This window comes from Rhinolophus sinicus, chromosome 7 (assembly GCF_057876585.1).
Source record: "Rhinolophus sinicus isolate RSI-liver-muscle chromosome 7, RSI-T2T, whole genome shotgun sequence".
Taxonomy (NCBI): Eukaryota; Metazoa; Chordata; class Mammalia; order Chiroptera; family Rhinolophidae; genus Rhinolophus; species Rhinolophus sinicus.
The window spans coordinates 51,780,740-51,794,418 of NC_142507.1; the positions used below are offsets into that span (position 1 = coordinate 51,780,740).

General features: G+C 45.7%; 2 protein-coding genes across 7 annotated transcripts; both read left to right on the forward strand.

The window, feature by feature from the left end:
- Positions 1–24: 24 nt before the first annotated feature.
- On the forward strand, positions 25–8,268 carry C7H1orf54 (chromosome 7 C1orf54 homolog). Of its 5 annotated transcripts, none has more exons than XM_074318854.2 (8): positions 25–1,730; positions 1,876–2,019; positions 2,148–2,212; positions 4,005–4,088; positions 4,609–4,667; positions 5,064–5,183; positions 7,392–7,493; positions 8,175–8,268. In XM_074318854.2, the coding sequence occupies exons 3-7, from the start codon at positions 2,167–2,169 to the stop codon at positions 7,488–7,490; spliced, it is 408 nt and encodes a 135-aa protein (XP_074174955.1). In that variant the 5' UTR covers positions 25–1,730; positions 1,876–2,019; positions 2,148–2,166; the 3' UTR covers positions 7,491–7,493; positions 8,175–8,268. The 5 variants fall into 5 exon arrangements, with proteins under 5 accessions (XP_074174955.1, XP_019595492.2, XP_019595489.2 ...); XM_019739933.3 differs by having other exon boundaries at positions 7,395–7,493; XM_019739930.3 differs by having other exon boundaries at positions 1,876–2,015.
- Positions 8,269–9,775: 1,507 nt separating this feature from the next.
- Positions 9,776–13,462, forward strand: CIART (circadian associated repressor of transcription). Of its 2 annotated transcripts, XM_019739915.3 has the most exons (6): positions 9,776–9,918; positions 10,459–10,883; positions 11,059–11,134; positions 11,399–11,477; positions 11,599–11,710; positions 12,814–13,462. In XM_019739915.3, exons 2-6 carry the CDS (start codon positions 10,518–10,520, stop codon positions 13,336–13,338), a joined length of 1,158 nt encoding a protein of 385 aa, XP_019595474.3. In that variant the 5' UTR covers positions 9,776–9,918; positions 10,459–10,517; the 3' UTR covers positions 13,339–13,462. The 2 variants fall into 2 exon arrangements, with proteins under 2 accessions (XP_019595474.3, XP_088655707.1); XM_088799581.1 differs by lacking the exon at positions 9,776–9,918 and having other exon boundaries at positions 9,940–10,883.
- The last annotated feature ends 217 nt before the right edge of the window (positions 13,463–13,679 follow it).

Genomic DNA, 13,679 nt, shown 5'->3' on the forward strand with positions numbered 1-13,679 from the left:
GGTCCTGGGAGTGGCTGGAGCCGGTTAAAGGGAATTGGGCCGGAATGGGGCACGGGTTCCTGGGTTCGGTTGGGCCTTGGCCGCGGTTTTCGTTATTTTGTGGAGAAGGGTGGTATCAATTCCACCTCTACTTGAAGAGTTGCAGAGGAGGTTAGATCCTCTTGGAACCTAAGGGACAAATAGGAAGAAAGCACAGGATAGAGGCTGCAGGGAGATAGGGACGGGTATTGTTCTTATTTGAATGAGAGGAAATGGGCTAGAGCTACTGCCTAAGAGACGGTTAGACTAAAAGGTAGGAGCTCTTTGAACAGGCCAGTATAGGAAACATGCAAACATGCAATACAGTGTATCGCTAATGAAGCCGTCATCTGTAATGACAGGAGAATCAGAGAAGGAAGAGGAGCCTGGAGAGCAATATTAGGAAGGAGGTTAGAGGGAAGTCGGAGTTAAAATTGTTTGTAAAAAGCAATTACAGCGATGGGGTTAAGGGAAAACCAGCCCCTCCTCCCTCCCCAAGTCACTCAGTTCCTTTTATGTCATACTTCCTCTATTTCTTTTCTGAAAATGAATATCGGTATTGTCTTTTTTTTTTTCAGACTGGGGAGGTGGGGGAAGGACAGTGGTTACATGTTAGAGTGAAAGAAAGTTAAGTAGGAGAGGAGGGTATTGTACCCTCATTTGGGTGGGGGTGGAGTTAGTCCTTAGGGAGGATACCAGGATGGGAAACTGAGGGAATCTGGAATATTGTTTTTGAGGAGTAACAAAGTACCAAAAAACTAGAAATTGTTCAAGGAGAACCACACTTCGTTTCCTTCCTGGAAGTGGTTTATGTTTTAATGCACGTGTGTATATCCACAAAAGTATTTCACATTTTTTCCCCAGGAAATTCTGGAAAGGAGCTGAAGGAATTGATAGTATACATTTACATGGAAAGTCACCAAGCAATTCCTTTCCAATAAGGTTGAGAGGGTGGGGAGCATCCTGACCAATGCTTACGACTCTGGGTCTTGCCTCTGAGCCCAGCAGGCAGAGTCAGGGTAAGAAGAGATGGCGATAAGACAACTCATCTCTCCTTTGAGCTGTTACCATAGCATCTTCTGATGGATGAGAGCAGGCACCAAACTTATCTTGTTCGTGGGGGGTTCCACAGAGACTTGCATAGTGCCTGGTTCATAGCAGATGTTGAAAGAGATTTATTAACTCCCTTAAAAACACTATAATCTTTTCTTATTCCCTTGCCTCTGAATCGTGAATTGCCTATCAGACTAGGCCTAGCACACACCATGCCTAGCACGTATGTTACTAAATGTTTCTGAATTGAATTCCATGAAAATGGGACATATAAAAGCAGAGGAAAGGATAAGCTGAACTCCACCCTTGTAGGCTGGCATGAATGGAACACACCAAGTGACTAAAGTGGGAGAAGAGGTGTGGCATGTAGGACAGGGAAAGAGACATCTGCTTTCTCCATTCTTCCCATTTCCAGAAAGTTGAGAAAGGGGTGAGGTGAGGCCAGTAGTTACCAGAGAGGAAATAACTGGCCTTGGTTGAGAGATTTTTATCAGAAGCAATGTAGCAGGTGCTTTGAGAGTCAGGCAATGATGTTAATATTGCACCCATAGGTCTAAGACAGGCAGAGAAAGGGACTATTTTCAGTCTAGAAAATGCTCATCCCTCCACAGAACATTTCAGCTGTGATGGAAGAAATTGTGCTACTCTGGATGGTGATGGTAAGTTGGGGACAGTGAGAGGGAGGGTGAGCTTTTTGTGAGGAGTGGCAGAGAGGGAAGGTGAGGAGGGGAGAGGACTTACTAAAAGAAGTTCCTTCATAGGGTGGGGGGGGTATTGTACTGTTGTTGTTGTTGTTTTCTTTAGTGGCAGTGGGCATCCTGAATGGATCTAATCTAGGGAGCGGGGAGCTCAAAGTACCACTTCCCATCGAAACCCACTCTGCCTGTCCTAATCTGGACATGTCTGGCTGAGGACGAGACCGGTAGTAACTGAAGATCCAGTCAGTGAGTGAGTGGGAGGAGAATTCAACCCCTTGAGAGAAGAGTTGCTGCAAATCCCTCCCTGCTTTGGAGGAGGGCCAGAGGCGGGGTAAGTTTGGTGGGAAACTGCTGTAATTTCCTTCTTTACTTTCACAGCAATAGTGCAGTATCCAGAATGGATGTCCTCTTCATAGCCGTCCTTGCTGTGCCACTTATCCTGGGTAAGTTCACTTCTCTCCCTGAGCTTGTAGGCCAGGTCTTCTACCATAAATGGGGCGGGAGAAAAGTAAATGAAGAGAGGGTGAGAATGACAATATTCAGTGGGGAGTGACAATATTCCCTCATCTGTGCTGGAGTCCAGTGTTGGGGGCGGAAAGAGATCTGGAAAGCAGAGCCAGGAGAGGGGGAGGAAAGCAGAGTCCTGTCAAAGAAGGCACAGCTGATGGGATGGAGCCCCAAACATGGGGAGGGCCTGACAAGCGTGAACTCAGCTCTCCATCACCATCGAGTTGAATAAGATGAGAGGGACTCATGTGACAGAGAAGGAGCGAGGTGGACTCTTTGAAGATGGGGCAGTCTGAGAGTAGTGAGGGAAGCCAGGATATTTTCTTTCCCAGAGACTTGGAGAAGAAAACACTGTATCAGTAAAGACATAGAGGTCGGGGTGACCGTTAGGGTAGTGGAGAACTGGCTGCCTTTAGGGACAGGGTCCAAAAAGTAGCATGGCTCCTTTTCTCTTTGTGGCCAGTCTGCCAGGTGCTCTCATTGTTTCCTTTTCCTCCAGATTCTTGTGTCACTGCTTGTGGTTAAGGGAGAGCATTCACGGAGCTTAGGGAAATGTTTAGCAGGAGGCCTACCGTCCTTGATCCAATCGTATCAAAGCCATGTATTTTAAGTCCTGGGAAGGAAGAAAAATGAATGCAGATGGACCACTTAGTCCAGCTGACTCATTTTAAGAAAACAGATGTAAAAAGGCTTGATCGGAGTTATTCTGCGAGTTAGCGATAAAATGGAACTGAAAACCAAGGCCAAAAGCCAAGAGTGTGTGTGTTATTCGAGAGACACTGATAGGGGAAGATATCTCAGAAGTATATATGGTCTTATAAGTACAGTATGGTGTAGAGCATACTGAATTGCTAGCAGATTTGAAGTTTTGGTGTGTTTTTTTGTTGTTGTTTTGTTTTTAAAGATTTTTATTGGGGAAGGGGAACAAGACTTCATTGGGGAACAGTGTGTACTTCCAGGCCTTTTTTTCAAGTCAAGTTGTGATCCTTTCAGTCTTAGTTGTGGAGGGCGCAGCTCAGCTCCCAGGTCCAGTTGCCGTTGCTAAGTTGCAGGGGGCGGAGCCCACCATCCCTTGAGGGACTCAAACCGGCAACCTTGTGGTTGAGAGGCCACTGGCCCACATATCGAACTGGCAGCCTTCGGAGTTAGGAGCATGGAGCTCCAACCACCTGGGCCACTGGGCCGACCCCCGGAGTTTTGTTTTTTTAATTTTTTTATTGGGGAATATTGGGGAACAGTGTGTTTTTCCAGGAACCATCAGCTCCAAGTCAAGTCATTTTCAATCTATTTGTGGAGTCGTTTTCACTCTAGTGGTGGAGGGCGCAGCTCACTGGCCCATGTGGGAATCAAACCGGCGACCTGGGTGTTATGAGCACTGCACTCTAACCAAGTGAGCCAACCGGCCATAATAGATTTGGAGTTCTTAATTTCTGCTTCCTCCCTTTTTTAGGTTTAGTTCTTGCTTTGGGTTTACAGTATGTGAAGTGACCTGTTTTCTGATCTGGGAGTTACCAGATTGAAAGGGCAAGAGTAACAGACCTCATCCATCAAATATTTGGAGCCTAGAAGACTAAGATGGGTTTAGAGGTGCAGAGACATGGAGACAGTTTGACCCTCTGAGGGGAGGTAGAGAGAAAGGAAACTGATAGAACTGAGGTCCACCTCAGGTGTCCTTCTGTTGCCAAGGAGTTCCAGATGCCCCTTGACCTCTAGTCTTTGTCCCCATAGGACAAGAATATGAGGCTGAAGAAGGACTGGAAGAGGGTGATTATTATCAGGTGATCTATTATTACACAGTCACCCCCAATTATGGTGAGTATGTATAGAGCTCTGACGCTCGCTTAGCAGGATGGAGAGGTTGGGGGATACTTAGTTGTGAGACTTTGCTTTTCCCTTTTCAATGGAGCAACTGAGTCAGGGAGAAATTTGGCTCTGAGCAAAGACTATCAAGGATCAGGATGTTATTGCTCAAGCTAGCAATTTTCAGCTCTTTGGAAATTGGTTGAAACAAGTTGAAAAAAAATTGTAAATTACTAGGTTGGTGCAAAAGTAATTGCGGTATTCGCAATTTTTTTTTTTTTTTTTTTTTTTTAACATTTTAAACCACAATTGCTTTTGGATCAACCTAATCTTTTAGACACTAGATTGGAAATATAAATGCATACACATTCACAAACATTTGTCACATTAAAGTTCAGTACAATTAGATTATACCAGTAAATCTTACAACCTGAGCAAGTTGAAGTGTTCTGGGTCATTTCTTTCTCTTCTCATTTCTAGATCTAGTCATACCTTTCACTTTTGTTACTATTGATTGTTTTCTCCTCCCCAGATGAGTTTGATGAAAATTTCACTCTTGATTACTCCATGTTTGACTCAGAGGACAGGCTGGTGAGTGACATCGACGAGGATCAGGATAGGTAACAGTTAAAAAGAATCTGGGTAAGGTTGAAATGTAAATAATTGGCAGGAGAAAAACTAAGTGAAGTGAAACAAGGTAATGGGCCTAAAATAGACCTGTTTACCACAGCTGGGGAGGAGAATGAAACCAGAACCCAGTAGGTGTGCTATGACACTGATACCTATAGCTTTTGTCTTGAGTCAAGGAAATTGGTGAATTGGATGGGTACATAATCCATGAAAATATAAGGCAGGGAGGATCCCTGAGCTTACATCTTGGGGGTCAAGGGGGACAGGAGAGGTGAAGGAGAGAAGAACTCTAGAGAACCTATGAGGATGTTGGATGGAGGCGATGATAACTCTGTTTCCTAATCCTATGGAGGGTAGAACCGACGGGATAAAGAGTTAACGGAAGCAGAAGAGACTGCTGTCAGTCATGAAACAGAACATGTAGACCATGAGAAGCCTGGAACGGTGAAACCAGTGAAACCAGTGACAGTGGAAACAGTGAGTTAATTGGGGACAAGGGGGGAGGGAATCAGGACATCCCTTACCCTGGATAGAACTCAGAGCTGGTGACATGAAGCAGAGGGAGAATTGGAATACCCAGCTTCAGTGGATGGAGGACACCTGTATTGCATTGCGGGGGTTCCTCTCAGCTTGGCCGTCATTTCTTTCACTGAGATTTAATACTAATCCTGTACACACACACCAGGGAGATTTTGGTGCAGTTAAATTTCAGTTCAATAGTACTTACTGTGTATGTAACCCATGTCGTTATTGCTCTCAAAGTATTTATAAAACTCAAATTTACAAGTTATGAAACATGTAGAACAAAATGAAAAGGTTTGTAACAATGTTAAATTACATATACATTTGAGAGCATACATATGACATAGACAAGTCCTTCAGGAAGTGGTAGGAGAGCAATCAGTATAGGAGTTTCTGGAAGATTTAGAAGATGATTGTGCTTGAGATATACTTAGAAGAATAAGTGAGTTTTTGATTGGTGGTATCTTATGAAAGGATGAAAGCAGTTAGGAGGAAGAATAATTATCCCAAGAGTGAAAGAGCTGCATAGAAGAGGGGGCTAGAACGAGGATAGTATGTTTTATGGACGGGCTATGATTGAAGGAGAGGGCATATGAAAAGGAACAGTGGGAAATGAAGAAACAAACAAAATTTACAAGGCTCCTAATGTTTGCTCGGCAATTTCACATATGGGAAGATAGGGTGAAACTATAGAGTCTGAAGTGTGAGGCTGAAGTTTGGACTTCTAAGAAATAGGGAACCTAGTAAGTTCTTTGGGGTGGTAAAAACACCATGAAAATGGTATTTTAGAAAAATTATTTGTCTGGTTGTACGCAGGAAGCTATGGAATGGAGAGGGATGCACATCATTCCCAAAACAATCCATTAAAGGCTTGTTCTAGGACAGTGGCATTTTGAATGGAGGGGAGAAAAATAAGAAGTATTTTCTCAGCCACAAAAAAAAAAAAAAAAGAGTGAAATCTTACCATTTGCAGCAACATGGATGGACCTAGAGGGTATTATGCTAGTGAAATGAATCAGGGAGAAAAAGACAAATATCATATGATCTCAGTTATATGTGGAATCTAAAGAACAAAACAAAAAAAAAAAAAACCAGAAAAAATATTTTGAAGAAAATACATTGTTTCAGTGATAATTTCATATGAGCCCTCAAAAGAGGAGAGAATTAAAATAACTTCGAAGTTTTAACCTGGGTGTATGGGAAAGTGGTTAACCAAAATGCAAACTGTGGGATATTAGAGTGGTTTAGGAAGAAAGTTATAAATTTGGTAACGGCCAAGCTGAATTTATGGTGGCTGTCCTCAAGGTAGGGGAAGTAGGCCAAGGCTACAGTTCTAAGTGCAAAGTCACGGTTATGAAAGCAGATCAGTGCAGTAGAGCCAGTACACACAGAAGACCAAAAGGCCATGGCTATGCTTATAGTTAGTAAAAGGAGAAAGAGAACTCAATCGAGGCAATCTGGGGAGTTGATTGGAGAGGTAAGCAGACAGCCAAGTTTGTATTCTATAGGGTCTAGAAGAGAACGTTTAATAGAAGCTACCAAGAGGCCAAGGAGAAGTTCATTGTTAACCCTCCAAAAAAGCAGTTTTAATTGCATGGTTTGAGCAAAATCTAGATTTTTTTGGAGTCAGAGAAGAAGTACATTGTGAGGAAGAGTATAGACCAACCAATTGTGAAAACTGGTGATGAGAAAAGAGAAGCAACAGCTGGAAAGGGCCACAGGACCAAAGTGCTGCCTGAATATAGTTGAACACAGATGGGAGGAGTCAGCAGGAATGGAAAGCCGGTGATTGACAAGGACAGAGAAGTATTTTAAAGTATACTCATGTAGTAGGCTTCCATTAGATTGTACACTTCTTGAGTGGAAGCCATGTCTTAATCATATTTGTATCCCTTCTATAACATGTAGGACAGTGTCATGCACATACAAGATAAAAAATACATGTTGCATTGAGTGGGGCCTTGTGGTATGGTCAGGGATGGCTGAAAAGCATGGAAGAAAGACCACTTTATGGTGATGGGGAGGAGGGGTGGATCTTTAAGCTCAAAGGAAAGGAAGACAAAGGTTGGTATACATATAAATAGATGGCTGTCCTTCCACAGGGGGAGGAGGGTGGTTGGAAGGCTGGCACTGGCCTATTGTGGGGGGATGTCTGTATTCTAGCAGAGTCCAGATATGAATGATGCTGGATCCAGTCTGCAGAGTCCTGTTCCCCTTCTCCTGTCCTGGGTCCTGGTTCAGGGGTGGATGTATTTCATGTAGAAGGTGAGTGTAGCCACTGGCCTTGGAGTCTATGAAGCAATTTTTACCACTGTCTCTGGCTAGTGTTTCCAGCCTGGTCAATTCTCAGCTGCTTAAAAGAAGAGGGATCACAGTTAGAAAGATCTTATTATCTACATTTAAGGAAGTTTAGGAGCTGTCGAGCCAAAGACTTTTGTAGTAAGAGTCATTATATTTTCTGAACTGGGAGGATTTCAGGACCTTCCAGAGCAGAAGCAGGTGGAATGGGGAAGAAACCACTCCAGGTTTCCAGTCTGCCTTGAGGAATCAAAGCTGGTTCCAGCCTGGCAGTGGTTTAAGGCACGGCAGGTGCCAGAGGGCAAAATGGGAGGGGCCCTACAACCTGGCAGAGTCAAGAGGCAAAGTTCAGAGGCAGAAGGGGTGGCGGTTTCCTAATGTAGGGGAGAGGTGGTGGGGGAAAGGAGAAGGGCATAGAAACCTGGATTATAGGGAAGGGATTGAAGCTGGGATTCAAAATAACTATGGAGCTTTAAGAGATTTAGCAGAAAGGAATGAAGAGGGAAGGGGACACATCTTCCAGGACATGTCATAGGAAAATCTAGCTCAGAATATGAAATCTGGGGGGTTTCATAGAGGTGGGGGGCATGAAGGGGTTTCCTGAGTCCCCTGAACCTGGTTGTTGTTTTTTCCTCTTTGCTTTTTCAGGAGAAAGAAGGCTGCAATGACTCTTTGGATGGGGATTTAGGAAGAGGAAAGTGGAAGAGAAAATAAATAAATGAAACAATCTGGTTACTCTCTACTCCTTCATAAGGGTCTGTTCATGAAGCCACAACACTAAAGAGAACACTAGGATATGGGGGTGGGAAGGGCGGATTAGAAAGGGAGTCAGGTGACAGTAGTATTAGAGGGAATTATTAGGACTGAATAAACCAGAAATTTTGGGAAGAATGGAGAAAAGCACCCACAGACAACATGTTTATTCACAGTCCATAATTTCCTATAATTCTGTTGCTTTATTTTATTATATATGGGGTTGAAACTGTTTGGGGAGTTTACGTTTCATTTAGCACACTTTTTTTTCTTGTTATAAAATAAGCACATTGTTAAACATATGTAAAATATACAGAAATACTTAGAATAGATTTTAAAAATTCACACCCTCCTCCACTTACCCCTCCCACCCTAAACGTGCCTTTTCCAGTCAGTAATTAGGGTAGGCAGAGACATACTTAAAAATTTTTTTTTCTCTATCCTCGGGACCCTAATCAGAACTGGGCTGCCCCCTTGCGGTCTCTTCGATGTCACAGCTTCAATCAGCCTACCGTCACTGGGCCCCTATCCCCTTTCAAACTGCAAAGGGCAGCGAATAGTAAAACTCCGGACTTGACACTTTCCCTCCTTCAAAGCTTTTCGAGTATTCTCCAGGGACAAATGAAGAAAGCGAAGCGGGACAAAGGCATAACCTAGGTGACAGGGACACCCCCCACCCCCCCGCCCAACTACTATCCCTGTGCTCGGAAAATCAGAATTCAGGACATAGAGCCCGAGAAGCCCGGGATAGAAAAGTCAGAAACAACGGAGTTCGGTTTTGACCTCTAGAGTCGTGGCAGGCTGGCATCTGAGCTGGTAACGTGCGTGGCGGGTTATGTAAGGAAAGGGCTGGAGGAGCCGCCCCAGCAGGAGCCCGAGAGAGGACGCGGTGTTCTCGGCGGCAGTCCCCACCCTCCTCACCCAGCAGGGCAGGAGACACCCAACTTGTAGGAGAAGGAGGAGGAGAGGATGAAACAGACCGGGGAGTCACGAGGGCTGGGCTGCCGAGAGAGGGAGACGGGACACAGTGGCACGCACCCATTCTCGCACACACGTTGCAGAGGCAAGTCGCTGATGGTTCCACGTGTTGCACTCGTGAGAGGAGGCGCTCAAAGAGGGGGCAGAGGGGTCGGCTCGCGAGGCAGAGCCAGGAGCCCCACATCTCGAAACGCGCGCCTCAGGTCACACAACCAGTCTGCACACTCTCGCCGCGCGTCCCCGGCGCACCACCATCCTATTTAAGGCCACGGGTTCCGCCCTGTTCCTCCCGTCCCTTCTTTTCCACTCTTTTTTTCCATCCTCCTCCTTTCTCATCACCGGGTCCTCCTCGCGAGCCACATGTAGGGGCGGAGCACGGAATGCTGCCCTTCCAGCCAATCGTCACCTGACTGCCTCTCATTGGCCGAGCCCCTGTATGCTGTAGCAAATGGGATCTGAACGTCAGTAACGACAGTCACGTGCCACCGACCAATGAGGGTGCGAGGTCTGTGTTCGCAGGGGGAAGGCACGTGCGGAGCTGCACGTGTCTGGGAGGGCGGAAGGGGCGGGACCCAGTGGGAGAGAGGCTTAGGTAGGTAGCCTAGACCCGGAGTGTCTGAGCGGTGGCTGGAGACAGACTGGGCTGAGCCGATCGACAAAGGTGAGGAGACCGGGAGGCCGGTGAGCGGTCCGCGCGGGAGGACTAGCCCTGGAGACAGTGGGTTTAGGGACTTTTTGGTATTGGGGACGGGGGTCGTATCACGTGGCAGGGCGAGCGGAGAGGGTCCGGAGCAGGGATCTTGATCAGAAAGACTGGGAAGAAGGGGGAGAGCTCTGTGGGAGGCGGTTGCTGCAGAGTCACTAGGTGGGTTCGGGGGCCAGAGATGTAAGGCTCGCGGGTGGCGTGACCTCAGGTAGCTGCGGGATCCGGTTGGGAACAAACAGACGAACAGCGGCCGAACTGGGGAAGGTGTTAAGTCAGGTATTTGTTCTGAAGTGAGGGAAGAAAGAACAGGGTCCAGGCCGGATTCTTAATGGAGGCGGAGAGGCGGGGGAGATGGCTTTTTCTATTGTCTCTGACTCTGGCAATATTGGGAAGGGAGAGAAGAGATATGATTATGCCGCACAGTACACCCCAGTCTCCCAGTCTATTTCCTAATTCTCAGATTCTGGTTTCACACTCCTTCGCTTTGCTCTTCAGTTGCAGGTCCGATCTTTGCGTACTCCGGGAGCTGCTCTCCAGCCCCTGCTTCTGAACCTATGGATTCTCCATCTAGCGTTTCATCCTATTCTTCCTACTCTCTGTCTTCCTGTTTTTCCACCTCGCCAGTGAACAGTGACTTTGGCTTCCCCTCCGATAGTGATGGGGAGGACAAGGGGGCCCGTGGCCCCATGCCTGCCACTGCTAGGCTGAGGGGAGGTTCTCGGCCAAGCCCCGGTCCAATTCGTCACAGGCATCGACCCAAGGTTTCCAGTAACCAACAGACAGCATCTGACGCGGAACAGCGGGGCTTGGCTTCTCCTATGGCAGGACCTGGGATCAAAAGATCAAGAGATCGTCAATTGGAGACCAGTCTCAACATTCAGGGTAGCACCACAGAAGGAGACCGGCTCTTTGCTCAGAAGGTAAGAGAGAGCTGGGGGAAAGAGATACTACTGGCGTGCCTTAGCACCCAGCAGGTTTGTAAGGACCCTGTGAAGATAATATTGGCTCAGGGATTTGGAGGCGGAGGAAGAATTAATCAGTACTGCGGTGGCCCGTGTTTGGTCTTCTCATAGCCTGTGTCCTGTTTTCCTACAGTGTAAAGAGCTCCAGGGATTCATACGCCCTCTCACAGACCTACTGAATGGACTGAAGATGGGTCGCTTTGAGAGAGGTAATTATCTGATTAGTTACATTCATCTGAGCTAGATTCAAACCTTTCTCTCTATGCCCCCCTCCCCCCTCTTCCCTCTCTTTTAAAATATGTTTTAAAGGTGTATTTCTCTTAAGTGTTTGTTTGGGGCCTGGATTATTCCTTTTTCGCTCTGTGATTTAATTTATTTAGGTGAATGAATTTTAACCCCTTCCTGTCCTTCCTTTACCTGACTTAAATTCTTGAATCTCAATCTTTGATCTCTTTCTCTCTCCCTGATCCCAGGATTAAGCAGTTTCCAGCAGAGCGTGGCAATGGACAGGATCCAGCGGATAGTAGGTGTTTTGCAGAAGCCACAGATGGGGTAAGCCCCCTCATCCTTTTCTCAATATTTCATAAAAAAGTAGACATCTCGAATCTTGTCCTGTTTCTTTTTTTTTTAACACTGAATGACCTTTTTTTTTTTTCTAATGTCATTTTCACAGAGAGCGTTATCTAGGAACCCTGCTACAGGTAGAAGGGATGTTAAAGACTTGGTTTCCTCACATAGCTGCCCGGAAGTCATCATTGGGTAGTAGCAGACACCAGCTGACCAAGGTAAGAATTTAAAAACCTGAGGAAGAGATGGGAAAATGACCAAGGAAATGAAGCATACATGCAGAAATGGGCCCCCTCTTCCATTTCCTTCTGGGCCTTTTCCCTTCTCAACAAGTTTCTTTTCAGGGAAGGGAATGCTGAAACTTTCTTCATTGTCTTGATTCCTCATTGTTCTTTTCTTCTCTTTTGTTTGGATCACTGCAAAGAATTCCATGAACTTTAATCCTATCCCTTATGTGGCAGCTAATCTGCTTTCTGCATAGATCCAGAAGGCTTCTTACCTGGCCAAAAGATTTATGCAGGCAGATGCTTCAGCTTCTCTCTGCAAATCCTTTCTCTTCTGTTGCCCCTAAAACACTTTCCTTCTCCCTCTTTTGACTCCTGCCCAACTATGCTTGTACGACACCCTCTGGAAGCATGGGTTTCAAGGACTGGTCCTAAGAAGTACATCACTGGGGGAAAGGAGGGCAGCCATGGGGCACCCATAGCGGGAGTGTTGGCTAGAGTCTTAGACCCAGTGTGGAAGTGACCTATTTTCTGGGCCTTCACATAATAAGGTATTTAGGGGGCATTCAAATGATAGGGAGGGGCAAGTCTCCTATAGATAATGGACAGTTATCTTGTTTTCAACCAACCACAGTTATTATTGCTGTCAGAATAATCGATTTAAAAATAAGCAGGAAGCTCTTGCCTGAATATTAATTTACACTTCTTAAGGCACTCAACATAGGAAATTAGAATTTAAAATACAGAAATTGGGACATGATGATTCCAATTAAAAATAGATTTTTTAAAAAGAAATTCTAAAATGAATTATTTTTTAAGTAGTAAGAAACTATGGGACTGTTTTATTTTGTGTCTGTCTGGATAGCCAGTGCCTAATATAGTATGTGGTACATCGTGGGCCCTCAAGTATTTGTTGAAAGTATAATTTGGTTACGAAAACTATTACTTAATTATGACCTGGTAGGAAATTATCTGTTGTATAAAACAAGGTATGTTTGCATCGCAAACAGAATTCCCAAGGAAAGCAAAGGTTTAATCAACCAGGTAGAGTTAATCTGAGAGCTTTCTCATAATTTATTTTCTCTTTGCCTCCCTAGCATTTTCCAAGCCACCGCAGTTATCCAACTGCTTCCTCTCCTGCACCTCCCATGGAAAAGATGGAACAGACACAGCTAGGACATGTAGTATTGAAACCAAAGCAGCCTTGGCACCTCACGGAATGGCCAGCTATGAACCTCACTTGGATCCACACCACTCCGATTTGTAACCCCCCTCTCAGTTCCCAAGGTGCCGTTTCCTTTAGCCATGGTCCTTTAGGCACTGGAACCAGCATTGGTGTCATCCTTCTCCTCCAGCATGGAGAGCAGCCCTTCACCCACTCTGCCCCAACCAGTCCAGTTCCACCTACTACAGCATCTCCTGTCACCGCTGGTGACCCTAAGAAACTATTTGGAGAGGGACCTCGTTGCTACAGTTTGCCAGTAACTCTGCCGTCAGACTGGAGCTGTACCCTATCCCCGCTTGATCCAACCACCACAGCCAGAGAGATGACCATGGGACACCTAGAGCAGACGAGAAGCCATCCTCCAGTTGCTCCTGCTGTCCATCCTCTCAACCCCTAATCCAGGACTTGAGACTGTGTTTTCTAGTTCGTGTAAATACATGTCTATATATTTTACATTTAATGTGTGCATTTGTGTTAAAAGAAGAGAAATCCTTTCTGATTAAAGAAATTTTATACCTAAACAGTTTGCTGATTGGGGGAAATTGAAACCTTCTGCTTCACATACTGGTATTTATCCTCTGAGCTGCAGAAAAGAAGAAAGGGGATAGGGGTGTTTGTGAACCGGAGCTCCACCAAGTTAGAAGTCTGGATGGGACAATATAAGTCCTGTGGGAGAGGAAGAGGGCCTCTCTGCTGCTGTCTTCCTAGGGGACAGTTACAGGGCTCAGAGTTGCCTGT